Source organism: Bombus huntii, chromosome 3 (assembly GCF_024542735.1).
Source record: "Bombus huntii isolate Logan2020A chromosome 3, iyBomHunt1.1, whole genome shotgun sequence".
Lineage (NCBI taxonomy): Eukaryota > Metazoa > Arthropoda > Insecta > Hymenoptera > Apidae > Bombus > Bombus huntii.
Window position 1 is genome coordinate 13,253,493 of NC_066240.1, and position 27,567 is coordinate 13,281,059.

At 33.0% G+C, this 27,567-nt stretch overlaps 5 protein-coding genes across 11 annotated transcripts; 3 read left to right on the forward strand and 2 right to left on the reverse strand.

The window, feature by feature from the left end:
- Window positions 1-409: 409 nt before the first annotated feature.
- LOC126863516 (phosphatidylinositol N-acetylglucosaminyltransferase subunit C) lies at window positions 410-1,654 on the forward strand. The gene has a single exon (XM_050613794.1). It carries the CDS (start codon window positions 413-415, stop codon window positions 1,229-1,231), a length of 819 nt encoding a protein of 272 aa, XP_050469751.1. The 5' UTR covers window positions 410-412; the 3' UTR covers window positions 1,232-1,654.
- Window positions 1,505-8,180, reverse strand: LOC126863445 (nuclear pore complex protein Nup205). 2 transcript variants are annotated; one of them, XM_050613617.1, is made up of 6 exons: window positions 8,015-8,180; window positions 7,580-7,743; window positions 6,776-7,481; window positions 5,974-6,699; window positions 1,959-5,894; window positions 1,505-1,864 (listed from the first exon to the last, which is right to left on the reverse strand). In XM_050613617.1, exons 1-6 carry the CDS (start codon window positions 8,022-8,024, stop codon window positions 1,644-1,646), a joined length of 5,763 nt encoding a protein of 1,920 aa, XP_050469574.1. In that variant the 5' UTR covers window positions 8,025-8,180; the 3' UTR covers window positions 1,505-1,643. The 2 variants fall into 2 exon arrangements, with proteins under 2 accessions (XP_050469574.1, XP_050469575.1); XM_050613618.1 differs by lacking the exon at window positions 8,015-8,180 and having other exon boundaries at window positions 6,776-7,497; window positions 7,580-7,721.
- Window positions 8,181-8,430: 250 nt separating this feature from the next.
- On the forward strand, window positions 8,431-12,668 carry LOC126863474 (dolichyl-diphosphooligosaccharide--protein glycosyltransferase subunit STT3A). 3 transcript variants are annotated; one of them, XM_050613689.1, is made up of 12 exons: window positions 8,431-8,551; window positions 9,398-9,557; window positions 9,627-9,794; window positions 9,853-10,013; window positions 10,092-10,481; window positions 10,555-10,708; window positions 10,786-11,024; window positions 11,107-11,271; window positions 11,343-11,531; window positions 11,604-11,823; window positions 11,901-12,089; window positions 12,170-12,668. In XM_050613689.1, the coding sequence occupies exons 2-12, from the start codon at window positions 9,461-9,463 to the stop codon at window positions 12,313-12,315; spliced, it is 2,118 nt and encodes a 705-aa protein (XP_050469646.1). In that variant the 5' UTR covers window positions 8,431-8,551; window positions 9,398-9,460; the 3' UTR covers window positions 12,316-12,668. The 3 variants fall into 3 exon arrangements, with proteins under 3 accessions (XP_050469646.1, XP_050469644.1, XP_050469645.1); XM_050613687.1 differs by having other exon boundaries at window positions 8,445-8,670; XM_050613688.1 differs by having other exon boundaries at window positions 8,445-8,663.
- Window positions 12,669-13,422: 754 nt separating this feature from the next.
- LOC126863446 (tyrosine-protein phosphatase non-receptor type 23) lies at window positions 13,423-20,149 on the reverse strand. Of its 3 annotated transcripts, none has more exons than XM_050613621.1 (11): window positions 20,005-20,149; window positions 19,792-19,923; window positions 19,403-19,605; window positions 19,008-19,330; window positions 18,793-18,905; window positions 15,400-18,727; window positions 14,809-15,332; window positions 14,258-14,721; window positions 13,896-14,194; window positions 13,669-13,815; window positions 13,423-13,610 (listed from the first exon to the last, which is right to left on the reverse strand). In XM_050613621.1, the coding sequence occupies exons 2-11, from the start codon at window positions 19,876-19,878 to the stop codon at window positions 13,486-13,488; spliced, it is 5,613 nt and encodes a 1,870-aa protein (XP_050469578.1). In that variant the 5' UTR covers window positions 19,879-19,923; window positions 20,005-20,149; the 3' UTR covers window positions 13,423-13,485. The 3 variants fall into 3 exon arrangements, with proteins under 3 accessions (XP_050469578.1, XP_050469577.1, XP_050469576.1); XM_050613620.1 differs by having other exon boundaries at window positions 19,792-19,946; window positions 20,005-20,147; XM_050613619.1 differs by lacking the exon at window positions 20,005-20,149 and having other exon boundaries at window positions 19,792-19,998.
- A 321-nt stretch (window positions 20,150-20,470) lies between these two features.
- LOC126863464 (cyclin-dependent kinase 11B) lies at window positions 20,471-25,516 on the forward strand. 2 transcript variants are annotated; one of them, XM_050613669.1, is made up of 8 exons: window positions 20,471-20,782; window positions 22,432-22,803; window positions 22,872-23,552; window positions 23,641-23,960; window positions 24,044-24,370; window positions 24,435-24,699; window positions 24,781-25,011; window positions 25,093-25,516. In XM_050613669.1, the coding sequence occupies exons 1-8, from the start codon at window positions 20,682-20,684 to the stop codon at window positions 25,385-25,387; spliced, it is 2,592 nt and encodes an 863-aa protein (XP_050469626.1). In that variant the 5' UTR covers window positions 20,471-20,681; the 3' UTR covers window positions 25,388-25,516. The 2 variants fall into 2 exon arrangements, with proteins under 2 accessions (XP_050469626.1, XP_050469627.1); XM_050613670.1 differs by lacking the exon at window positions 20,471-20,782 and adding an exon at window positions 21,572-22,081.
- The last annotated feature ends 2,051 nt before the right edge of the window (window positions 25,517-27,567 follow it).

The following is a 27,567-nucleotide window of genomic DNA, read 5'->3' on the forward strand; positions in this document are numbered from 1 at the left end:
ATAAATTACGTTTGATTGGTTAATTCAGACGAGATAAATGAATCTATCATTCAAAGAGATATGTTTTATGATTTAACGAATTCAGAAGGATTCGCACAGCAGTGTCTTCCAATAACCTCTTTTTACTAAAGTGTATGGTTTGATAGTCATAATGCTAAACAATTTACTCAATTTACCCAATTTATTCAGAATTACAACCATATATGATTTAAAATTAATTCAAATCATATTTACTTCTTTTGTAGTAAGTTATATGCAAAGCAAAAATCCAGCGAATGAATTACGAAGGATATATGAAAATTTTAATCATCATATCATGGTAACACCAGACTCATGATATTTAATTAATGAAAATCAAATTTCATATTCTACGCGATTAAAATTCTGATAAAAATAAAGAGCAACATACATTATGACAGTAGAGCTACAATGGCAGAAGAATTTATATGAAAATTATGGTCTACCGGATAATTATACGAATAGCTCATTCTTAGAACAATTACGCAAAATAAAACCAAATAATGTAACATTAATCGAAGCAATAACTTTCGGTGCCAGCATATGCATTCAACTAAATATTGTCATTCTTTTTGTTATTATATTTATTTGGTTATACAATGAATGGGCCAGACCTGATATCATATTTGTATTTGGGGTAATATTCACAATATTGGGTTATTTTATATATTGTTTGAAAGAGGCAAGTACTTTGATAGAGTTCACAAAACATGTTAGAACTGTATTGATTTTTCTTACATTTGGATATATTTTGTCACCTGTTTTGAAAACTTTAACGGATACCATCAGTACAGATACAATTTACGCCATGACAATATTAATGTTCTTGGTACATTTAATATTTAGTAAGTACGGTCCTTTACAGATCTCTTTGTCCGATTCTTTGTCCATAACATCTTCAATATTTGGTTCCTTAATGCTAGCATCTAGATTGGCATCTCCTTTACATGCCTTTTCTCTTCTCACTGTATCTGTTCAGTGTTTTGTTTTATTACCGTTTTTAATGCATAAATTAACTAGCAAAATACTGATCTCAAGTCTTTTAACATTAAATACATTATATTTTCTTCTACTAGTTTCACAAACTCTTTCTTATGTATTTATTGCAACTATAGTATTTTTACATTTTATTTGCCCTTATTGGTATGTAAGATGCCAGAAGTACAAAGATAATATTTATGGGCCATGGGATGAGGCTGTTATTACTTCTTAGAAAATATTTAATATATTTTCTTCCACTTATTGTAATATATGGAATTGTAAATTTAAAAAAAGGGCATTTATAAATATTTATTATTAATACACAACATAATTTTAATATAGCAACAGAACATAACTATGAAAATGTATTTTACATATATATTATTATGCTTAACAAAATTGTATTTCAAAATGATATACATCAACAATTTTCTAAATGTTCAATTATAATTCGAGAATGTTAATTAATAAAAACATGAAGGTACTTTTTTAAAGTAAATTGTACTTTTATATAAATCATTTATTGAAAATTTGTATCTGTCGAATTATTATAATAAATACTGTCTACGAGAGTTTTGGCAGATGTTCGTAAATACACAGATATGTAAAAAAATATGTTATAAATTCGAATTATAGACGGGATGTTATTGTACAATTATAAACTGTAATAGCCTTTTAATTCTTCTAACAAGGGCTTCAACAAAGCTGTGATCCACTGTATTTTTTGCATATTCGTTATGTGTATCTAATAATTGTGTAATAAAGTTATCTGTAAATGTAGAAACAAGACCTTGTTTTAATTCCATTAGAGTTTCTGAAGATGCTTTCCATGCTACCATATCTTCATCTATACCTGCTGGAGATACTAAAACAGAAAAATTTTTAATATTTCACTTAATATTTACTTAATATTTGAAGAATCGTTAATTATATTGTACCATTAATAGATGTCATATTACCTTGCATTCGGCTGTACCGTGACATTACTTGTATCATATAGAAATCCAAATGGCTCCACAGAATATATAATGCGTGTTCTATTATTAAAGAACAATACTTTATAGTTTGACGTTTTTCTTTCACCCACCGATTCAATCGCTGTTCCACTATTATTCGTTGCTTTTGCACATCGAGTTCCGCTTCCTCTTCGGACATATATTCTTTCAATTCGGTTGTACTCATTTCTCCTATCATTGCCGACTTGCTAATGAGAGTATCAATGTGAGGTAATTCGGTGTGCAATAAATCCGTAACAGATACAAGTTGATCAACGATCGTTCCTAAATGTACTCCGCCAGAAGTGTCTTTCATTCTGTTTTCCCTTCCTCCTGGTTTCAGTGTTAAATGAGGCTCAAACAGCACATTCCTTATTTTTTGATCCATTCTACTATGTTGCATCTGATTACGAGTGTATAGCATAATATTTGCAACTATTTGTACGCAAGAAATATGTTGCTGGTTTGCTTCTGTTTTCTCGTGGCATAAACGAACAGGAGCGGGCTGCAATTGAAATTTATACAACAGCGACAGCATTAATCTTTGTAATTCATACAAATGAGCACGAAGTTCTCTCATGCCACTAATGTCTCCTAATTTACAGTCGTCAAATTCAGATCTAGCCAATTCGTCATCTACCAGTTTGTACATATCAATATTCGCAGATCGGGATATTACTCCTGTAAGACAAGCGATCTCTTTCAAGAAAAGTGTATTCGCTTTTGAAAAGGCATTTTGTAGTATTATTTTAACAATATCTCCGTGGCTCTGTAGAAAGCCACAAACTTGTATGGCACACGACTGGTTCTCTGTTCCCAGAGTAGTAAGTAGAGCATCGCAAAGGTACAAAGCTGGCAAGAAGATTTGCTGATAACGCTGACCAATGGAGGGTATGAAAGAATAGTCACCTCCTTCAAATCCTATGTGAACATCGGGATGTCGATCAAATACAATCATATTTGACATACATGATAAGATCCTATTTTCTAAAAGACTCTCAGCACCCAATCTTGTGGAGGCCATTCTACAAAATGTTGCCATTTTTGCTTCATACAAATATAGTGGTCTTAACGTCTCAGGTTCGGGTTGTAGCATACACCGTAACATATTATCAGATTCTAAAAGACTATCTATCATGTGCTTTAAATATCCTCTGCTAGCTAAATAAATGATCCAGGCATTGTCGTAATCCAATTCCAAGATTTTGTCTAGACAGGACAATGCTAACATTTTACAAACGTCATGACCACCTGAACAATTATGGCATAAAATGTCCATCAATTTATTTCCAAAGCTATTTATCACTTGTATCGTCGCGTAACGATGAGAACGTTCTTGAACAGGCATTACTCTGTTCACTGAACTATCTAATTGACTAACGTACATTAAATCAATGATGTTCGTACTTTCTGATTTTTCTAAACCGACCACACAGAGGAAATTTAGCAATGCTGCATATAAATGGGTTATTACTTTTTGTGAGGAAGCTCCTGCATTCAAGATCCATTGCAGGATATGACTCAAAATGATCTTCATCATCGTTGTATTCGAGGGCGACGAAGGAAATGATTCGTTATCTATTTGCGTGAGAAAACTGTTTCGCAAATGTACAAGTAACATCAGAACTGTTCCAGATACTAAGGTCTTTATCTCGCTTAAAGCTTCGCAAGACGTCATTTTCTGTAACAAATCGTGGGATAGATTTAACAGCAGATTCTGTTTTTGTGGTGTAGGAAGTTGTTGATTTGTTGCAACACAGAACAATATTTCTGTTGTTTGACACCAGCCCTCTACGAATTTGACAGTGGCATAAGATAAAAGCTTTGTTTGATTCTTTTTCAAAGCGTATGTCAAAATTTTCTGTACTTCTTGTTGCATGAGATTACGCTGAGTCGCGGTTGCACTACTTTGAGTAACAGCCAATTCTTCTGTGATAAGAGAATGTAGCTTTCTTATGTCTATAAGTCGAGGGCCCCCTATCAATGTAACTGGAACGCTACATCGTCCTAAAACCATCTCTACTTGTGATGGATCGAAGAAATCTAGAGATAATGGTGATTCCAATTGAAGTTGAAATTCGATATAATGCAGAAGGTCCATCAGAAGTTTCTGTGATGGCACAATTTGCCCTTTTTCTTGACCAAAGTTTCCAACTAATCGTTGAACCAGAGAATTTTGTAAGCTACCACCAGCGACACGTAATTCAATTGCGGCTATCTTTAATAACCACGACATACAACCAAGCTCTGTTGCTTTGTTCTGTCCCTCAAATGGTAATTTCGTGAGATGTCTTTGTACGAAGTCTTGGTTTACGCTAGTTCGTAAAAATCTCAATACAGGAACAGATGTCTTGTTATTTACAGCTAACGTATGGAGGAAACAATAGCAAGCTTCTGTTATTTTGTCACGGCCACGTTCAAGAGATTGCTCTAAAATTCCTAATATTGAATGCAGACATGTTCGTGGGAAGCCCAGAATACCAGGTTGCTGTAGAACGGTTTTTCTAATATCTTTGGTAATCTCAAATCCTAACAGGTAGTGAGAAAGATTTGGAGTAGGTCGTATAATACTTTGCATCATCAAAAGCAAAATACGTTCTTTGCAGCTACCAGTGTATTGCTTTTCGTTTTCCGTATCTTCATCGAAAGTTGTATCTGCATCTAAGCATTCCACAAAACCGTGCCTGATATTTGTGGCTAAAGTAGGAGTAGCTGTAAACGTAGAAAGCAATTCGGAATCTGCTCCTGGTTCGTTGGTCACTTCATGAATAACTCCGACAGCATGAAACGCGTGTTGTGGAAGCCAAGAACTATACGAAACATATTTAGCAACATTGATCATATAATCAGGCTTTTTTGACTGTGGATCCACCTCTAAAAGTAATCTTGATAGTCCGGTCAAAATTTTATTTATCGATTTCGCAGCGGCTAATTGAGCCATGTAGTTGTGCTGCGTTTTTAATCCTCTTTCCAATATTTCCAAACAATACAATGTGCCGTTTTCAAGATTCTTTTTAGCAGGAAACTGTTCATAAGTATCGAAATGAGTACAACCTTTATCAAGAATATATAGTATAACATGAAGTAATTCGGATTTGGAATGTAATTGGGTCATTATATGATAACCAGGAGCAGAATTAACTATTGTAACTTCTCCATTCTGGAGCTCCATCTTGCATCCAATGAAATCTTCTACAGCTGGTTCATATTGTTTAATAAGCTTTGAAAATATTTTTAAACAAGCTTCTGCAACTTCCCATTTTTCTCCTGGGTTCTTGTATGACCGTGTATGAAACTTTAAAAAGACAGTATTAATAATAAAATGTAAATACGGATCAAAGCCCGGATTACGCTGCCCCATTCCTAATAGTCGCAATACAGGAAAATCAGTAAGAACGTCTAAAAGTTCTAACATTGCTCGTGTTAATGGATATCTTTCATTCTTTGATTCAACCTCCTCTAATTCACTTTGAACTCCTCTTGGTTGATAGCTGCTTATCGTTGGTATAGTTGAAAGTATTTGTGCAGCCTCCAAACTTTGCCATACGGTGGATGAACTTTCGGGTGATCTAGCTAACGCAGCGAGTGTTCGTATCAAAACACTCTTCAGTGGAATCGGTATTCCACAACTGACTAAACCGATTAAAGATGGTAATACTTTCCACCCTGGATGATCGCATATTGCTATTCTTGATATTTCGTCGTTTTTCGCAATCACTTGAACGACCAACAGCACTGCTTCAAGACCTTTACTTTCTTCGGGTGTAATGCCTTTGGGATGGCTCCTTTGTCGGTAAACAGTGTCTTGACTGGGAGGTAGTTCTTTCCTAAGATTATCATAGTACTGGCTTAGAGATTTAAAAAAGTGATCCCACGAAATTGTTGTTGATCCTGAAGATCCTATGAATTTTTTTTACTTTTCAATTATTAATTCATTCAATGAAAACAATAATATATTTTTGAAACACGAATTACTTACCATTTGGTTTAAGAAAATTGAATGCTTGCCGTGCTGCCTGTGTAGAAGATGCAAGAGATGCGATCATTTTAAGATATGGAACAAATAATCCCGCTGGTAATATTTCACCAGCAAGGCGTACAAATTTAAAAAGAGCAACTTGTCTAGATGGCAAGCGATTAATGTATGTAGTAGCAGATGCGTGTGTAGAATCATGACCGGAGTGATGACACCAATAGTCCATAACTAATTCCAGTTTCAAAGGGTCTTCTTTATACAATTCTGCCACAGTTAACATTAGATATTCAAAATGATTATCTAGATTCAAGGGTGGTTTGATACCCTCTTGCTGGTATGCCTGAATCAAACGCATAGATTCGTCCACTCGACTCCGTAGATCTTTAACTTTTAAGGGCATCAATAATATAAAATCGGAAATAAGAGAGTGGAAATAGCGGATATAAAATTCTTCATAATATATGCTCTTGTTTCTAAATAATAATTCAGCCATAAAATGAAAACATTTATTTGTTAATGCTGCTTCCAGTAATCTTTCGTCTTCAATAGTAATATTCAAGACCTGTACGTTAGCGGTGGTTTTTATTGTTGTGAGAGCAACTGCAAAAGCAAATTGTATAAGTCCGCGTAATTTAGCACACTCCCAATTGATGTTCATTGATATTAATTTTTGATATAGTTCGTCGTGTGCTCCTCTTTCTGCAATTAATGGCATAGAATTGATCAATTCTGAAATAAAAAGACTCTATATAATATGACAAATCACAACACAAAATTTATATTTATAGTCGACTAAAGAATATACCTTCGCCATTTTCATGACTATGTAACGAGCTAAAATTGATGGCATTTAATACACTCATTATAATAGCAAGCGTAACTTTATCCATACCACCTTCATACGTTTCATCAATTTGTTTCGTTTGTAATAAAGATAGTAAACGAAATAAGATTGGATTTGGTAATGAAGATTGCGCAGACCATAAATATAATATATCTGCTAAATCTTGTCTAGAATCATTGTAAAGTTTCATGACCATGTATCGATGCTTTGATCCACCTAATGCTCGATTTTTTTCTAGTAGGTCTTGCTCCTTCACAGGATCCATTTTTTCTAACAATGATAAAATCCTATCTAATAAACCATCTTCTTGTAATTTATTTGTATACTCCGTAATATGTCTCAGAAGAGCTATTGGGGCATCAATATTCCAACTATGTCCCATTCTTGCTTGTATAAGCATTCTTAAAGTTGATGTAAGCGCTTTCTTTCCATCATAATATAATAAAATAGCTGTTAATCCTCTAGGTAAACCAGGGTGATGAGGCATTTGTAGTTGAGCAGTGCATAAAAGATCTAATGCCATGAACTCATTAAGTTCATACATGTCTGATATAATAAGGGTTTCATCCACCAATTCTTTTGACAACAACTGATGTCCTAAGCCAGGAAGTGTAATACCATCTGTTGCTCCCTTTGTTATTTCTTCTCTGCTGTTCACATTCTGCGGCTGCAATAGAATATATCTTAAACCATATATTATACAAATTTGTAATATTTTTGTTGTCTCACATAATCTTAAATACATGATATCATATAATCACTTACAGGATTTTTTAAAAGAGTTAAAAAATTTTGCCTATGGTTACGTAAAGCTTCTGTAAATTCAGGATATTGAAGATCATAAGTTGTTGGAGAAGAAGTAATATACCGTTCCACAAGACTCTGTAGTTCCTTGTAAGGAGTCCACATATCCTGTGTAATTTCCTTTTCTATAAAATTCATAAAATAACATTTTGTTAACAATTTATATGATTAATCAGAATAATATAAAAAATAAAATAGTATATATATATATATATAATTGATTAAGAATATTTTTCTAAGGCTATATAATACTATAATAAAATGCTAAAATATAGGAATTGTTGCATTATGTTAAAAGGAATACAGTTCAAATATCTATTAATCATTTATATGATGCAGGTTAGATTTTTCATGTGACATTAAAGATATAGATCAATCATATAAATTAAAAATTACCTTCGGTCATTTTGTTACGGTAAATAAAATGTTATAAAAACACAAATCTGGCGGAACAAAATATAGTACTTAAATATAATGAAAGGAAAGAAATCTCGTGCAACATAATACAAATACCGGTCCTCTGGCGGGAACGATAGATTTATTGATAATCATAAACCATTGAACAACTATACACGAGATGCAATTGCTATAAGCATATCTTATTTTTAAAAATTACACCAGAGGACGTATTTACATTAAAATTTTTTTTTTATTTTTAACTTGAGAGTAATTTATCGCTCAGTATTTAACCTATAATAACCTATAATCAATGTTTATTTGAACAAAGAATAGTTTTAATTTTTTCTTTCTATAACGTACTTATATGCACGAATACCAAATAATTTGCTTGGTCTTATTTCGATTGTAGGTAGCGCAACTAGCAGCTGACTTTAATCTATGCTTTTTTCTTTCGAGTCGCGATGTTTCTCAGTTAGTAATTTAAATGACGTTGTTATTTTATTACTTTTCTTGTATTGTAAAATTCGTAAATACGTAAGTTCACATCACGGTTTACGTAACATATATAAAACTACATAAATATATGATGCGGAACGATTAGATATGTGATATAAAATATACATATGTCACCGGCCGGTAATTTTGTGTACGTGGTCAGTTAATGAGGAAAACTATCATTTGAATTCATGTAGTTCATTTAGCATGTAATTGCTATTTTTTTGTTGAGGCAATATTCATTCATTTATCTCTTAATCGCGTACGTTCGATATTTTCTATTCTACTATCTCTTTTCTATGAAGCATCATAACCTATTGCTGACAATGACAAACGCCATGTGTTTTTTGTTATAGCTTTTATTGATATGATAACTGAGGGTGCCTCAGGATTTAACAGCCGAGTTTCGTCAGTGTAATCTATGGCTATATTCAAGCAAAAAATGTTATATAAGCATAACTCATTTAAAACTTTATTAAAAAGTTGTAATAAAAATACTTAATATAACAATATAGGAACAATAATAAATTTGTAGTTACAGTGCTGTAAAACAAGAATAAGTACAGATTAGATAAGTATAAGACTCATTTTGATTTTACTTCATTTCAATGTGAACCAATAAACCTTTATGTTATTTTATCACATGTATCAATATTACTTGTTAAATATATTCTTTTTCCTGAAGTTGTTTTTTGTTTCAATATAAAAATATGTTGACAAAATTTGGCTGTTGAACATTGAGACATCCTGTATAATAATGCATTGAAGATTTTAACATATAATTTTTTTTAGTATTTACCTGCTTTCCGCATATGATACAAGTATAGCTTTTATCACAAATAAATAAATATAATATCAGTATAAATAATAGTACATTTTTTATAGGTAAATTTTATAAAGGTGGTGTTTTAATTATTTAAGAGAGTAACACCTTATAGCCTCATCAATATGGTTACATTGATGAAGACAAGAGGTTTGCGTATGTCTGCACAGAAGCAGGAGACTCTTTTGAAATTGACTGTGTTATCTCTTGCAGCAATTTTATGTAAGTTTCCTAAATTAAAATAAGAAGAATTCTTGTAATATTCTAAGTAAATGTAATCGTTTTTTATAGCTTTTGCAACAAGATTGTTCTCTGTCTTAAGATTTGAGAGTGTTATCCATGAATTTGATCCATATTTTAATTATCGCACAACAAAGTATTTAGCAGAAAATGGATTTTATAGTTTTCATAATTGGTTTGATGATCGTGTTTGGTATCCTCTTGGGAGGATAATTGGAGGTATGTTCTTTTATATTAATTTTTAATTGTAATATACTTTAATCATTAATTATTTCAGGAACAATATATCCAGGATTAATGATAACATCAGCAGCATTATATCGCCTTTCATGGTTATTAAATATTACCTTAGATATACGCACTATTTGTGTCTTCCTAGCTCCATTATTTTCTAGTTTGACAACAATTATTACTTACTTACTTACCAAAGAACTGAAGGTAAAAATATATTCAATATATATGTAGTATTTTTAGTATAATAAACCAAAAATACATTACTTCATGTATGATTTTAAGGATTCTGCATCAGGATTGTTTGCTGCAGCTATGATAGCAATTGTACCTGGTTATATATCACGATCAGTGGCAGGATCTTATGATAATGAAGGCATAGCTATTTTTTGTATGTTATTTACATATTACATGTGGATCAAAGCAGTTAAAACTGGAGCAATTTGTTGGGCAACATGTGCTGCTCTTGCATATTTTTATATGGTGTCTTCTTGGGGTGGCTATGTATTCCTAATTAATCTAATTCCTTTACATGTATTAACTTTAATGGTGACTGGCAGGTTTTCTCATAGAATATACATTGCATACAGTATTGTATATTGTTTAGGAACAATTTTATCTATGCAAATATCTTTTGTTGGTTTTCAACCTGTTCAGAGCTCTGAACACATGCTTGTAAGTATAAAATATAGTATCTCTGTTTTGTAGAAAATACTCTCTACACAAAATTAATTTATATTTTGTACAGGCATTGGGAGTTTTTGGACTTTGCCAGATTCACGCTTTAGTTGATTATCTGCGTAGTAAAATGTCACAAGATGACTTCGAAGTATTATTCCGTGGTCTTGTTATTTCTGTAGTTACTATTTCATTTGTATTAGGTGTTATCTTAACTATTACAGGTATATACAATAATGATAATATATTTCTTTAGATTATAAAGAACATTTATTAATTTTTTATCATCCTAAATTGAAAGGAAAAATATCTCCATGGACTGGTCGCTTTTATTCTCTTTTGGACCCGTCCTATGCAAAGAATCACATACCGATAATTGCGTCTGTTTCGGAACATCAACCAACATCATGGAGCTCTTTTTACTTTGATCTTCAGATTTTAGTATTTCTATTTCCCTCGGGTCTATACTTCTGTTTTTCTAAGTTAACAGATTCAAATATTTTCCTCATCTTGTATGGAGTTACAAGTCTATACTTTGCTGTGAGTAAAAAGTTTTCATTAAAAATTCGTTAAAAATTGATGTCGAAAATTCGAACAAGCACTTAAATTTTAAACTATACAGGGTGTAATGGTTCGATTAATGTTGGTTTTGGCTCCAGTAATGTGTATTTTGGGTGGCATCGGAGCTTCCTCTTTACTCATCACTTATATGAAACAAGTAGAAAGAGGAAAAGTTACAGATAAAAAGTCGAAAAAGTTTGAAAGTAATTATATACTCAGAAGTGAGGTAATTACAATGAACATCTTTTCTTAACTTTCATTTTTTACGAAATTTTATATTGACATATTGATTTGCAGATTGCCACGCTCTTTATAACAGTAATGTGTATTCTCTTCTTTTCGTATACCATCCACTGTACATGGGTTACAGCAGAAGCTTATAGTTCGCCTAGTATCGTGTTATCGGCGCGTTCTCCAGATGGTGGTCGCATGATCTTTGATGATTTTAGAGAAGCGTATTATTGGTTACGGATGAATACGCCAGAAGTAATTTTATAAGTCTACTTAGACAATTTTCTGTTAATTTGCAACATTTAAAATTACGTTTCTTAACTGCAGAATGCCAAAGTAATGTCTTGGTGGGATTATGGATACCAGATCACGGCGATGGCAAATCGTACCATTTTAGTAGACAACAATACATGGAACAATACTCACATATCAAGAGTCGGCCAAGCAATGGCAAGCTCTGAGGAAAAAGCTTACGAAATAATGAGAGAACTAGATGTTAATTATGTTCTTGTTATTTTTGGAGGACTTACAGGCTACTCGTCGGATGGTATTACAATTAATATATAAACCTAAATGAAGCTATAACTTAAAATTGTCTAAGAACTTGTTCAATTATGATTTCAGACATTAATAAGTTCCTATGGATGGTGCGTATCGGCGGAAGCACTGAAAAAGGAAAATCTATAACAGAGTGGGATTATTATAACTCTGCAGGAGAATTCCGAGTTGACAAAGAAGGTTCTCCAATTTTGCTCAATTGTCTTATGTATAAAATGTGTTATTACAGATTCGGTCAAGTTTATACAGAAGGGGGTAAGTTTTTTATTATGACATGAATATAATTTATACTAGTTTAAAATAAATATAATTTGAATAATTTTATGATTAAACAGGCAAACCCTCTGGATATGACAGAGTTAGGAACATGGAAATTGGTAATAAAGACTTTGAGCTAGACATGTTAGAAGAAGCTTACACTACAGAACATTGGCTTGTACGAATTTATAAAGTGAAAGATTTAAGAAACAGAGGAATTTAAAAAAGATATGGACTAATAAGAAAAAAGTAATATTATCACATCTCTGTAAACTTTCATAATTTCACTTGCTTATAAGTTTTATAATTGTCTATAAGATATCAACATGGCACTAAATACAGAATTACAATTTCCATTAAATAGTGTAATTGAAACTTTTATAAAAAATATACTCAGGCCTCATTATATACATACATTATTTTAGTAAATATAGTTATATCGATTTACGAAATAATTTTGGAAGTAATCTTTATAATAATCGAAAAGAATCCAGCAGCATATTTATTTTAATAGCGTTTGTAAGAACGTACTATTATCTGTAACTTAAAGAATATATATATTCAGGGTATAGTTTATCAAGTTGAATATTCTTAGAGAAGCATTTATTTTAAACGTTAAATTATTAAACGATCCCTGTGTTCAAAGATAATGATCATCTTCGTAATTGCTTCCTACATATACATAAGTAATTACATTTAATAAAATGACTAAATTTAATAAAAAATGTAATTTTATTACTTATACTTACTGAGAATTAATAGGGTAAAGATTTATTATGCCATTAATCATGTGTTCATATGGAGAATAAATTTGCATTAAAGAAGATTTCTTTTGTAACCAAGGTTATATATATATGATATATATATATATATCATAAACTCGAAAACTGTCAGAAACATCAGTAGTAGTATACGATGTAAAATAGTACTAATTGATTATAAAGTGATTTTGAATTGTGGTGCATGTATGTATGAACATATGTATATTAGGAATACGTATCAATTTATCATCCATATGCTTTAGAAACACATGCCTTATATCGTATGTTTTCTGGATGTGTATGGAAATATGTGATTTTCTGGTGAAGATGGAAATAAATGTAAACAGACAGCATTTGTTTTTTATACATACATTTTATTCGATATATTTTACAGATTGTAAAACCATTAAAACTTAAAGATTATGAAACTCCTGAACCATAAGTGTCTTTTGTTTCAGAAATATCGTGTCATCTATGTGAATCAATACGAATTGCAATGTTTATACAATTACCATAATTATTTTACTCTTAGCAATATCGTTAATTTAAAAAACGCAGGAATGCAAACGTTCATTTAAATAATAAATTTATTGGCTGGTGCATAATAAAGTTTTACTTGCAAATTTATTTAATTATCTTCTAATAGACCATAGAGGATCCAGTTGACTTAGCGGATCAATTATTCCTTCTTTAGGTTTCTCTTGAATCGACGTCGTAGTTGAATGTATTGAATTAGCAGTAGAAGCTTTTTGTCGACCTAAAGTTTAAACAATATCATTAAACTATACTTTGTAAAAAATATTACTTTACAATACCTTGGTCAACATCTGATCGTTGGGTATTTATGCCAAGAGTTTGAAGGAAATCATCAGAAGGATGCATCTTCCTTGATGTTTTGTCCTTATTTCCCTTTAATCCTTCGAAATTCTCAAATGTCGAGCGAGTAGACGATAAAATTCCACCTAAATATGCGATAAGAAAATTTTATTTTGAATTAATTCGATCAAATCATATAAACAATTAGAGGAGAAATAGTTCTTACGTTTCATTAAAATGTCTTGAGCGTGGTATAATACCAACTGATACGCGAATAACAAGGACTCCTTATTTACAATTTGTTTACGGCACTTCAGAAGACCCTTGAATACAAGAGGTACATTGACTATTCCACAACCTGCACGTATATGGCATACTGTTGCTGCTGCTACTAGGAATAAGCTGCTTAGTGCTCCACCATCCAAACAATGCACCACCACTGGTTTTGTACAACGTCTCAGTGCTTGTTCTGTCATTACATCAGTTGAAAAAGTAAGCAGCGCACCTGGACTACTAGGAAAACCGCTGAAAAGTAAAAAAAAATTATATACATAAAATGATTGAATATTATTTATTTCGAAGACATACTTGGAAGGCCATGTGAGAAATTGCATGTGCACGACAGTCTTTTCTGAGTTCTTTTTAGTATTATGCACAGAAATAACTCTTTGGATGTAGGATACATGGTTTACTCTCTTTTTTAATGATATTGTAAAGCTACCAATGTTCAGAATATCTTCTTCGTTTATAGGCCAGTATATCTCTCCATTTAATTGTGCATCGGATACTAAACATGCAATTATTTCACTTTCTTGTTCCCATATCATCATCCAAAATACTTCTAATTTGTCCGGCAATGGTGCTTGAGTAATAATAAATGCTGTCGGTATCCATTGTGTAATTTCCATTATATGAGAAGCATTAATATAATTTGGAATATCTGTCGACGATATTTGTACCTTTGTTGTGTCATATGGGATACATTCCATTACTCTATTTTCCGAAGAATGTGCTAGCGCTACTGTACACGATTGTTTTCCACTTTCCCTTTCCTAAAATTCAAGTATATTATTTTGTAGTGCGATTAACAGAATAATATTTTACACTATACAAGTAATTTGGAATTCATATGATCCTACTTCAAATTCTTGGACTTCCTTCCATTTTATATCAAGATTAGTTGCTCCACTTAATGTTTTAACAAGTAAGCTATCTACAAATTTCTCATATTTTTCAACTTCATTTATAAACTTCTGCAATGCTACTGGATCCCCTAAAGGATCCTTTTTAGGTTGCACGTCATTGTACCACGTATCCCATACAATCTGCAAATTCTCGTTTTCCGTCTTATCTTCGACAGTAGTAGTGTCATTCGACTTTACTTTATCATCTTCACTAGCAGTATCTTTCGTTTCATCTTTTGTCGTATCTTTCATTACAGCTTCGTCTTGTGCATTGCTTTTATTGACAGGACGTACTTCTGGCACTAAAGGTGCATGATTTATAGTGACATCAAGGTCAGCAAGCAAGTCCACATTAGATTTCTCTGACATTGTAGCGGGTTTAGTAGGATTCGCGCTTGTCGTTGTATTAGTTCCATTGTTAGCAGCTTGCATGTATGTTTGATTGTAATTAGTGTAGTTTTCATTTCTATTAGAGGATGCTAGAAAAGTTAAACATAAAATTTAAATAATTGCAATGTTAATACAAGAAAATAGTTTGATATTTACCTTGAGTACTTTGCATTTGGAGACCATATGGTGTAGTGTAATAAATGTCAGCTACACCTTGAGGCTGATAAGTCTGTTCTGAATATTGAGAAGATGGAGTTTGACTAACCATAGAATTATTACTAGCATTTGTGTATCTTGCACTACTTTCTTGTTGTTGGCATACATTGTTAATGCCGGTATTTATTTGCAGTGTTGATTCAGAAGGTTGCTGTGATACTTGAATTGATTGTGAAGTTTGAACATTACTAGGATTGTATTCATAACATTGATTGGTGGAATTATAAGTGTATCCCATTTGGCCTTTATAAGATTCTGTCACTGGCATAGTTATTTGATTTCCTTGGATATAATTGTATCCTTGGTTGTATACATGAGAATAACCACCATACCCAGGGTACTGTTGTGGATATTGATATGCTTGTGTGTAACTTTGCATACTTGCCAAAGGCTTTGTATGACTTTGAATTATTTCTGTATTAGTAGAACAATTTGAGTATGCATATGTATTAGAAGTATCTGTAGGTAATATAGTTTGTGTATATGAAACACTGGCATGTTGCAAACCATGATAAGTATTAGGATAAGTTAAAGTGGTGTCACTAGCTGAGACTTGTGATCCATATTGGTATACTTTATCTGTATAAATTTGTTTAGTTTGTTCTGTACTACTCTGCTGTGGATATTGTACAGCATTGGAGCTGTGCAAGTTAGAAGAATATGAAGTCCCCATATTATTTACTGGAACAGTTAAAGAACTAGTAGAATAAACAGGTTGAGGAATGCTTGTATTCATATATTGTGTTTGCATATAGTGGCCAGAGGCAGGAATATTAGTCGTTTCGGATGTACTTGGATTCGATGTGACTTGTTGAGCATGTAACTCGGATGGATTATAATACATTGTACCAATGAAACTTTGAGTACATGAAACTTCACTTTGACTAATTTGAGGGAGGATATAGTTTTGCATTTGAGTATTATCCACTGGTAATACATGTTGACTGATAGTTGAAGCAGATTCTTGAGAAACAAATTTTTGTTGTGATTCAGGTATATATTGCTGCCCTTGTTGAGCTAGAGTAGTATAAAGCTGTGCTTGTACATCTGTTGTTTTATTAACTGTACTTGCTAGAGGCGCAGACGTTTGTGTCATCGATGTTTGAGGTATCTCAGCTGTAGTAACGCTAGTACTAGCAGTTTTATCAAAATTAGGAGGATATTGCTGTGCAATATTATATCCAGCATAATCAGCAGAAGGTTGGTAATTTTCATATTGTAATGTATTGGTAGGATAGTTATAAAGTGTTTGAGGATTAGCAGAATACTTATGCTGTCCATCTAAAGCTGTAGAAAATTGTCCATTGGATACAAAAGAATTTACTGGATACTGCACTGCAGTGTTTGCTGTCGTCCCAATTACTTGTGGATAAGTATTTACAGTATCTGAACTATTTACTTGCATATAGTTTTGGCTTAAAGCAGTATTTTCGTTATATGTTGAAATTTCATGTGTATAGGGTACATTCGTTTTGTAATCCGTATATGGTGTAGAATAATACTGCTGCATAGATTTCGTAGACGACATTGCATCCAACGTAGTCACTCCACTAGAATGCATTGCATTTTTATTCACTGCGTCATTCAAGTATGACTTTGTTGCTGCATCTATCTGAACTTGTTTACCTTGCTCTTTATATACATTATAATACTGATTTTGAATATTTTCCTGCCTGCTATTTAAATAATCCTTTAACTTAAGTCCACTTCCAGTTCGATTTCGACTCTGATCATAAATAGCAGCTGTTGTTGTATCAATCCTTTCTTGAGAATTTTTATTGCTATCCTGTGCAAGTATTTGTTCACGTTCTTCTTCTTGCACCTTACAAGTGCTTTTCACTCTTTGAAGTAATTTTGAGACATTTATTTCTAATTTCCTATAAAATTCGAGACCTTTGCTAGACTTTGCTAATAGGTCTTCATAAGCATCGTAAGATGCAATCAAAGAAGAAATAGTATGTTCTCGGCGTTTTAATATTTCTTCGACCCCTTTTCGTACATTAGCAGTTTGGGCATATGCATCTGTTAAAGCTGCTAAGATGTTATCTTGTGCAGCAAGATTTTGGTCTATCAATGTTACTAGAGTTTGATGTTTACTTAGCTGATCTGCAAATAAACGATCCAAGGGTCCAGAATCGGACGTGGCAGTAACTAGTAAGCGTGTTAGATCATCTTGTGAAATTGAATCTCGTAACTTTGCATGCAATTCGTTCCTCTGTCTACGCATTTCGTCAACTTTATTCAAAATGCGCCTTAGTTCCTTAGTATGCATTCGTTCTAATTCAATTGCGCTATGTGATTTTTCAGTATTTTGTTCTGATAGGTACGCACTTGGCGAAGGTATATGGGCCATAAGGTCAGCAAGCGGTTGAGAAAGTACTTTCAAATTTTTTACATGCATCGTTACTGCTTTATGAAGAGCATGATTACTTTCTGAAGCTTTATTATGAGCTTCTTCATATTTCTTAGCTTCTCTGGTTAAATCAGTGGCGACTATCGACGGAGGCCTCTTTCCAACCGTATCTTGATATTCTTTTTCTTTTTGTTCTTCATCAAGAAGAAGTTTCTCAATTTCTTTCAATATTTTTTCAACATCTTGGCTAGTATCCGATAATTTTCCCATTATATCGAGTAACTCTTGAATAATGTGTTGCTTTGCATTTAGTGCTGCGCATCTTTCAACCAATTCATCAGGAAGAGGTAACCGCTCCCATTCCGTTGTTTGAGCATCGGGATCCCATAAACTCATATGTTCCAATTTTAAGGACGTTAAGTAGGTATTGAGTTGCTGATCTCTCTCTTCAATTTTGCTACCGACGGAACGTAATATTTTCGCTTTTTCTTCCGAATACAAAGAACTTGCTTCGTGCACTTTCATTGGTATTAACCTGGCAAATATATCAGGACCTGAAACTTCAGGATCATTGATGCTAAAAGATATTCCTTTAACTAAAGGAGCTCCCTTTACTGTAGGTAATGTTTCTTTTTCTGGTACTTCCTCGTGGTATATGTACTCATTTTCATTTTTAGCTGCTTTACGTTTCCCTTCTATCACGTCATTTGTAAATGTAAGTGCTTCTTCTATAGTTGCTTTTTCTCCAGGAATATTTGAATAAATTAATTGTGCTTCATTTAAAGAAGCTAATGCAGCATTATAAAATGCTACCCTTTCTCCCATCTTTCTTTGCTCCTCAGCAGCTAATCCTTGATATAAATATGTAACTGCTAAATGATAAGCTTTCTTGAATTTCAGGTAATGCTTCCAGCTCTGAAAAAGAATATTTTTAGAACAATGTTTCATTAATAACAGTAAGCAATATTTTTAAATTTTACCTTATAAATTTTAGTTCCAACGGTATCTGATATGGTTCCATCCTCACTTCCACCTTGTTCAAGTGTAGTTAATGCCAGATTGAAATAGTCCACTATCTGTCTCGCAACTTTTGCTACATGATACATATATCTTGTAGAATGATGTACAAGAGTAGACAATTAAAGCCACAAAAAATGTAATATATTTATGCAAATCTTATTTCTTTTATACTTACCTACGATTGTGGGTTTACGATTATCAAGCATACTTTTTTCTAATATACATTCTTGAGCTTGGGCTAAGCAAAGCTGGTGCATAAATGTCATAAGTTCTGGAGCTAAATCTACACCAGATGGCTGTGGGTAACTATTTTTTAAATGCTCAAACGCCCATGCTGCGCATTGAAAATGAGCACAAGCCATCTTCATCCCATCAGCTGATGTCCTTTCTGTAAGTGCTCCCAACTGAGTGTGCATTGCACCAATATTATACAAGATAGAAATTATTTCAAAGCGAATATTTGCCAATGAGCAAACCATGTTTGCATATGTATCTCTCCTATTTAAAATAAAATACATTCAATTTTTTAATTCTAATGATAACTATTCATCACTATCTCAATTATTTTACCATGTGAATGTGACCGCTGCTATACCATCTTTTCCCATAGGAAATCTACTATGAAGAAAATGCAATTGACAATAATATCTTTTCAACAATGAACAACCAGCTACATCAATGGGTGGCCGTACAGCCACTGCACGTAAGCTTTCTAACTGATGTATTTCGTGTGTAAATGTTGCTGGATCTTTATTATAAAAATCACATATATACTAAAACAAAAAATGATTATAGCTCTAATTAGATTAATTGACAAACTGAAATAAATTAATGAATGATCACGCAGTTCATTTGCGAAATGGAAATATAGAATGACAATTTAAATTTGTAAATAATAAAAACAAAAATTGAGTATTTATGATAAAAAAAAAGTTGCAGTGTGATTTATTTATCCATACCTGCTTTAACTTTGGTCCAAACGTAGTAGGTTCTGGGCTAACTTTTAATTGAAACGATATCATCGGCAACCTCGGTACTGCTTCCATTGTAAATTACTCAGTAATATGTTATCTTCCCGAGGTTTCTAAAAACTGACATTTGATCATCTGTCAAACTTGTAGAAAATGGATTTAATCATGGAACATATTTTTCTTTATCACGTATATACTTACTTATGACGACTGAAGCGCCGTTTATGGGTAGATATTCATGTGTAAGAGTAATTCCATTTACAATATATAAAATATTTTTCTACAACTTACACATTATTTCAGGTAATATTTTATATTCGTTGCATCATTAATTACGATATAAAATATGAGATAGAATTAATTGAACTATGATACATATAGGGAAATTATTGGTCAAATAAAAATGCCTCTTGACGATAAGGCACACTGGAATTTGCTAACGGTTGTGTGTGTCTATAGAAAAAAATAAACATTGAATATGATGCATTAAATCTATCCTCGAGATACTATTTGTTTATTTTTCCGATTAATAAATGAACAGTGACAAAATTCGTTGCATTTTGGCGCTGCGGTTGTTGAAATAATGTGTTACGTATGTAACTAAATCTAGTGATAAATCTAGTGAATTTTTGTATTTCATGGTTGTTTTGTTCGTAACTATATACATAATTATGTATGGCGAAGCGCCATTAAGAAATGGACCTGATTAATTGTAATATGTAGCCGCTTGTAATTGCTTGTAATTGCTTGTAATTGCTTGTAATGTGTCAAAAAATAGGTTACTTTTGAACCGTTAGACTTCTAAAGTTAAGACACATACATTTTTGGATTATACGTGTCGAAAACTATCATAATATATAAAAGAAGTCAATCATTTTATGTCCTCTAAAGTAAAGTACAGCTTTGACATGGATATTGATAATCAAAGTGAAGACGGAGAAATAAAGAAAAGCCCTTTAAAGGATATGGACGATTTCAGGTATAAAATTACACGATGCTTTGTTAACTAACTAACCTCAATTCTCAAACTGCATTTTTAAAATAATAAGATCTTTTCTTAATACAGGTTGTTTCAGAAAGTTAGTGCCAAACTTCAACTCAGGAATATGCAGTACTCCTTAAAACAAACAAAAATATTTTAATAAACGTGGATCCAAATATTATTAGTTTTGGAGTTACAAAACATTTTTAATTATGAGCTTGTAACAACATAAGAGATTTTATTGCATATGTATCTACAACTTATGGAGTAAATTATGAAATTAAGCATACTGATATCATCTAACGACAATGGCAGAAGAATGTACTTTATCGTTTTATTGTTTGTGTACCATTTATGTGATTATAGAGTTATTCTACAGTTTAGTTTACATTATTTAATAGTCCTATGAAGAAATATACTGAATTGTGTGTTGAAATGAAAGGAAATTCTATGGAACATATGCTGTAGACAGAGGTAGATAATACTTTATTGATTAAAACATTTTATAACTCTAAAATTAATATTTGGACTCATGTTTAAGCTCTTGAGGTTTGACGTCAACTTTCTGGAATACTCTATATATGCATTTGTACTGCTAGAAAGAAGTCTTATAGGGGAAGTATGGGTTTCATTGGTTATTTCTAACACATTTAGCGCAGTTATAAAGATAAGCACACGTATTGACAGAAAGTGTCATATATAAATAAAACAATATAGCAACATGTGATGGTAAGTAATGGAGAACAGTACCTCCTTTGCCTTTGTCCTGCTATAGACTTCTTTTCAGTAATGCATATATGTACATATCGTTTTTTTTTACTTTTTGAATAAAGAAAAATAAGGTAATAGTGAGCAGTTTGGTGTGTGTCTATGATTGTTTTCAAACTTTAGTATATTATAAAGGATTGTTTAGAGAAGCAAAGTATCACAAAAAACAGAGTTGTGAACAAGTATAAATACTTTTGATTTGACTATAAAACTAAACCTAAACCTAATCTCTAACTATATGAGAGAAATTGAATCGGAACTAAACATTAAACAGGTAAAAGAGGAGTTTAATTTAATATTTATTAATAAAATAGTCACAAGAAAGAAAATAACAATACATGTAACAAATATACAAAAAATGGAACTTAATAATCATCTTTGTCGCTATCAGTATCTAGCTATTTCAGCTGATCTGTGTTTGACGACCACTGTATGACGTTTCGACGACTGTTCAATTTTAATTTAGCTCTAGTGGACGAATCGCGAAATACAAATGACAAAATTTAATACGGTTTGGACTAGATTGAGGTTAGTTTAGGATTAGGTTTAAAGTAAAATTAAAAATACTTATAATTGTTTGCGACACTTTTTGCTTCCTTAAGTAGTTCCTTTTGATATACTAAAGTTTGAAAACAATCGAACCTACCAAATTGCTCACTATTAGCGAAAATAAGTTTCAATATGTATTTAATAATATCTAATATGTCGTTAAGTTCTAATAATAATATTTTTCATTATTGACCTGTCTTTTTTTTAAGTTAGATATGTTGTACATGCATTGCACGTATATATCAAATGAAAAAAAAAAACATACATATTCTGCCAAATCAGTTTTGTATGCTTAAGCATTAGTTGTTTTGAGAAAAATATATTTAAAGTTTTTCAGAGGAGGATGGGGGAGATACAGCAGACTCTTTGGATATAAAACCACCACAGGCTGTAGTCCGACATCACAAATCTAATTCATCACGAAGAAGAGACAAACACAGTGATAGAAGAGATCGTAGGGAAGAAAAGGAAAGAAAATCTAGACATCATGATCGTGGGGAGGATAGACATAGAGATAAACATAGACACCGTAGGCATGGTGTTGATATTTTGGAAAGATCAGAGCGTTCAGAAGGTTCCAAAAGAGATAGGGAAAGGCTTGAAAGGCTAGAAAGAATGGAAAGTCATAGAGATAGAGAGTCTAGACATGATAGGAAAGAAAGAAGTACAGGAGACCGTGTTTTGGAGGATCTGAGAGAAAGGTATGCAATATCTCACATTTACGTTGACAAATAAAGCTATATTTTCTATTAATATGTCTAACTTACAGATTATTGGATAAGAGAAGGGAAAGACGAGAAGATTCGCGAGACATTCGGGATTACAAAGTGGAAACTCGTCGCGAGATTCGTTTGGACGATACTCGGGAATTACGCGAATCACGTGAGCGTAGAGATATACGGTTGGAAGATATGCGAGAACGTCGCGAGACTCGTACTATCGATGATATTAGAGAACGACGTGAAATTCGAATGGAGGAACATAGGCATATGAGAGTATTGGAAGAGCAGTACTCTGAAACTGAGTTAATGGAACGGCCCGAAAGAAGTGAGAAACGTCATAAAAGATCACATAAACATGATCGACTTCGTGAAAGAGACAGAGAAAAAGCAGAACGCGAAAAAGAACATAGAGAAAAACAATTGCGTGAAGCGATGGAAATTGTCACGGAAGAACCAGATGATATGGAAATTAATGAAATACCGATACAGCCGAAGGATCCGAAAGAAATGACCGAACAGGAACTTAGGAAAGAAAGGTTACTGGAAGCGGATAGAGAAATGGCGAGGAGAAAAGAAGTCTCCAGATTAGAGTTGGAAGCGCGACGAATGAAAAGAGGGGAAAAACGACCTCTAAGCCCAGACAACAATCAAGATCCATCTATCGTGGAATTATCGGACGAGAGTCCGAGTCCTGCTCGTTCGGATGAAGTTCGTTCTAAATCTGTGGAGTAAGGATTAAGGCATAATATCTGTTGTAATCGATATCATCGATATTCTATTTTTGATTTCTAAAACACCTTGGTTATTTGTTTACAGATCTAGACATTCATCCGACGGAGAAAGAAGTATGCGCGAGAGGTCCTCCGATAGACATTCTTCCGACTCATCCGAATCTAGCAGCGATGATGACGATGAATCTAATGATTCAAATAAAGGTTCTAACGCCGATTCTAATGATGGTTCCGATTACAATAATCCAAGCCCCTTATCTGTTGATCGGTTGGCGAAGTCTGATCACTCTGACGGAGAATCGCCTGGACACGTAGATTCAAACGGCGCGTCTAAGAATGTAGAAGAAGAAGAAAAAAAGGAAGACGAAGAGCCTGAATTACCTCCATATTTGCCAGCAATTCAAGGTGCGTAATTGAATTTGTTTATTTGATTTGTTTATTTGTTTGTTTGATTTTCGTGTTGTGCAATAAACTTTTTGGCGTTTCAGGTTGTAGAAGTGTAGAAGAATTTCAGTGTTTAAATCGTATTGAGGAAGGTACATACGGTGTAGTGTACAGAGCACGTGATAAACGTACAGATGAAATCGTTGCTTTGAAACGTTTAAAAATGGAGAAAGAAAAGGAAGGTTTTCCGATTACCAGTCTCAGAGAAATAAATACTCTGCTGAAAGCTCAGCATCCAAATATCGTTACTGTTCGAGAAATAGTTGTTGGTAGCAATATGGATAAGATATTTATCGTAATGGATTATGTTGAGCATGATTTAAAATCGTTAATGGAAACGATGAAACAAAAGAAACAAGTTTTTATACCAGGTAAATATGACGAAATAATTGTATTATTGATAAAAGAAATAAAATATGAATATTTTGTCCACAGGAGAAGTTAAATGTCTTATGCAACAATTATTACGAGCAGTTGCTCATTTACACGATAATTGGATACTTCATCGAGATTTGAAAACATCGAATTTGTTACTAAGTCACCGAGGTATTTTGAAAGTTGGTGATTTTGGTTTAGCACGAGAATACGGTTCTCCTTTAAGACAATATACTCCGATTGTAGTAACACTTTGGTACAGAGCTCCTGAATTGCTACTAAGTGGAAAGGAATATAGCACTCCTATCGATATGTGGTCGGTGGGGTAAGAAAAAATATTATAGAATCAGTATTTTTTTCATTTAAATATGTTTGCGTTATCAGTGATATTATATGTTTCTTCCAGATGCATTTTTGCCGAATTATTAAGAATGGAGGCACTCTTCCCAGGTAAATCCGAAATTGATCAATTAAACAGGATATTCAAGGAATTAGGTACACCAAATGATCGGATATGGCCTGGATATAGCAAACTGCCGATGGTGCAGAAAATTCCATTCGCTCATTATCCCGTAAACAATCTGAGACAACGTTTCAGCTTATCTTTATCAGATTTAGGCATCGAGTTATTAAATAAGTATGATTCTTTAAGTAATGTTTTTTAAATCTAACGTCGTTTTTCTTTTTTCGTTAACTTAAAACAAATTTTTCTTTTTAGGTTTCTCACGTACGATCCTCAACAACGAATTTCGGCAGAGGATGCTTTAAAACATGGCTACTTTACAGAAGCACCGTTACCAATAGATCCACAAATGTTTCCTACATGGCCAGCCAAATCAGAACTTGGTGTACGAACAGCGAATGCTTCACCAAAACCACCAAGCGGCGGGAGGGAGTACAAACAATTAGGAGACGGAGACGATGCTGATCTAAGCAACTCCGGTTTTCACATGGGTCTTACCGAAGGCGGTAGACAACCACCAATTGGCGGCGGATTCCATTTAAAATTTTGAACATATGCGAAGAATTCTTAATCGAACTAGAATTATTGTTTTTCTACAGAATGAAGTTTGTACATCAATTTCGAAATATTTGTTTTGCATTTGAAATGTATCAAATGAATAAAAAATTAAATAATTTAACATTGTTCGTGTTTTTTATTTCGTAGCTAACTAAACCTTATCTTTCATACGGCTTTTATTTTATGTAACAGTTGATACTTTTTGTTGCCAGGAAGAGATAGTTGATTAGAAGACCTCCAACAAGAACTTAATTCTATTGAGTTTATTGAGTTTAATACATTATAGGCTTAAAAGATTCTTTGAAATGTATACATTCGATAAAGCGTAGCTTCATTATCAAAGAATTTCAGCAATTTTACTTTCCAGCGTTGTTCATATTTTTCGGTAGACCTAGCAGCGAGTTTATGAGTTCAGAGTTGCGTTTAGAATGACAGAGGCAGGGTGGCAACATCAGCAGTCTTGCAAATTGTAAATCATTATTCTAGAAACACGTTTCACATATTTATTAGCATCGTTAAAACTAAACAGAAGTGGTATTTTATATTTTCTTACCATTCCTCTGCCGTATGGAAGATTCAACCCCAACAGATTCCTATAAGAATCTTCAGTTGTTCCCAATATTTGGTACGTGATTCCCAGCATCACAAGTAAGATCAGCACGTATTTTACCGGTGTCATACTTTGTATATAAATACATGTGAAAATGATTAATTACCCTCCTTAATTTAGTTTCCAATTTAAACAATTTTATACAATTACCTGTTCTCCGTAATTGATGCAACTGCAAGTACTGTTTCTGTTAGCCGGGTAAAGCGGAATTGCCCTGAGAGCTGCAAGCTGCGGTACTTTTATACGGGTGATGCTCGTGGGGGTTGAAATCTGGCCACGACAGACGGATCTGTGAATGACAGTTATCTCCTTGAGGAAATATCGAAGAAATTCATCCATTTTCTTTTTCAATTATTATATAAGCTCTAGCATTGTTTATGACAGAGTTTTTAATCCACCTGGTCGGCAGAGGATACGTTTCCTCTCCTTCTTACTTTAGAAATAACTTTCTGATGACATATCATTTCATCATAATATTTCTTCACAGCATCACGACGAATCGAAATTTCCGAAGATTATTATTTTTTCATCCAAAGATGTTGGCCATGGATTTCTTGGACACCTTGATCCTTCTGCTTAATTTTCCATGATGGTTCACCATTCTCCCAAAACTTCCTAAAAGGTTCCCCTTTTTGCTTTTTTTTTTTTTTTTTTCGCAACAACATCCTCTTTGAGAATATTATCTTTTACGTATAATAAATTTAACACACAGGTGTGACGAAAGTAATGACGATTGTGACGGATATAAAGGAAGCGATAGGACTAACAAGAGTACCAATATGCTCCTATTAATATGCATTATTTTCATCATTACTATTATTCTGGGTCATTGACGCTCCTCCTAAGTTGCCTTACATATTGAAAGAGCAGATCAAAGTCGAGTAAGAATCTTACCGAAGGTATTGGCATTCGCAAACACGCAGTGCATGAACGTCTTATCTACATTTACGACGCACTGCTTTCCAGTTAACGATACGATAACGCAAACATATGGAATTTATGTATACATTTACGTTGTAGAAGAATATCGGAGCTCTCAGGTGTTCAACTTTACGATTATTTACAATGTCTTTTGCTTTTCGCTCATTAACGACGCCTCGCGCGATTTCTCCCTTGGCCTCCCTTTGCAGACGAACACGAGAAAAGTTGCCTTAATCCTTAAAGGACGAGGCCTCGAGAGGATGTCTTATTTGGACGAATTTAAGAATGCCAATCGTATATTGTAATCTCAAGATATATGGTAATATGTTTCGTTTCTGTCTCGTTAACGGCGTTTCGTGCGATCTCTCATGTTCTCGCTTCCCTTTGCGGAGGAACAAGAGGAAACTTTCGTTAATTCTTAAAAGACGAAACTTCGGAAGGATGTTCTATTGGAACGAATTGAAAAATTACATTGTAATTTCGTACGTGAAACGTATAAAGATCGTAATCGTAATAAATCACAATGGCAAAGTAATGCAATCTTATTATACAGTTCCAATAATTAAGGAATTGTATTTATTCATGAGACGCCTACACGAAGATGAAGAGCGATAAATAACGAAGATAGGTTCGATATCCTT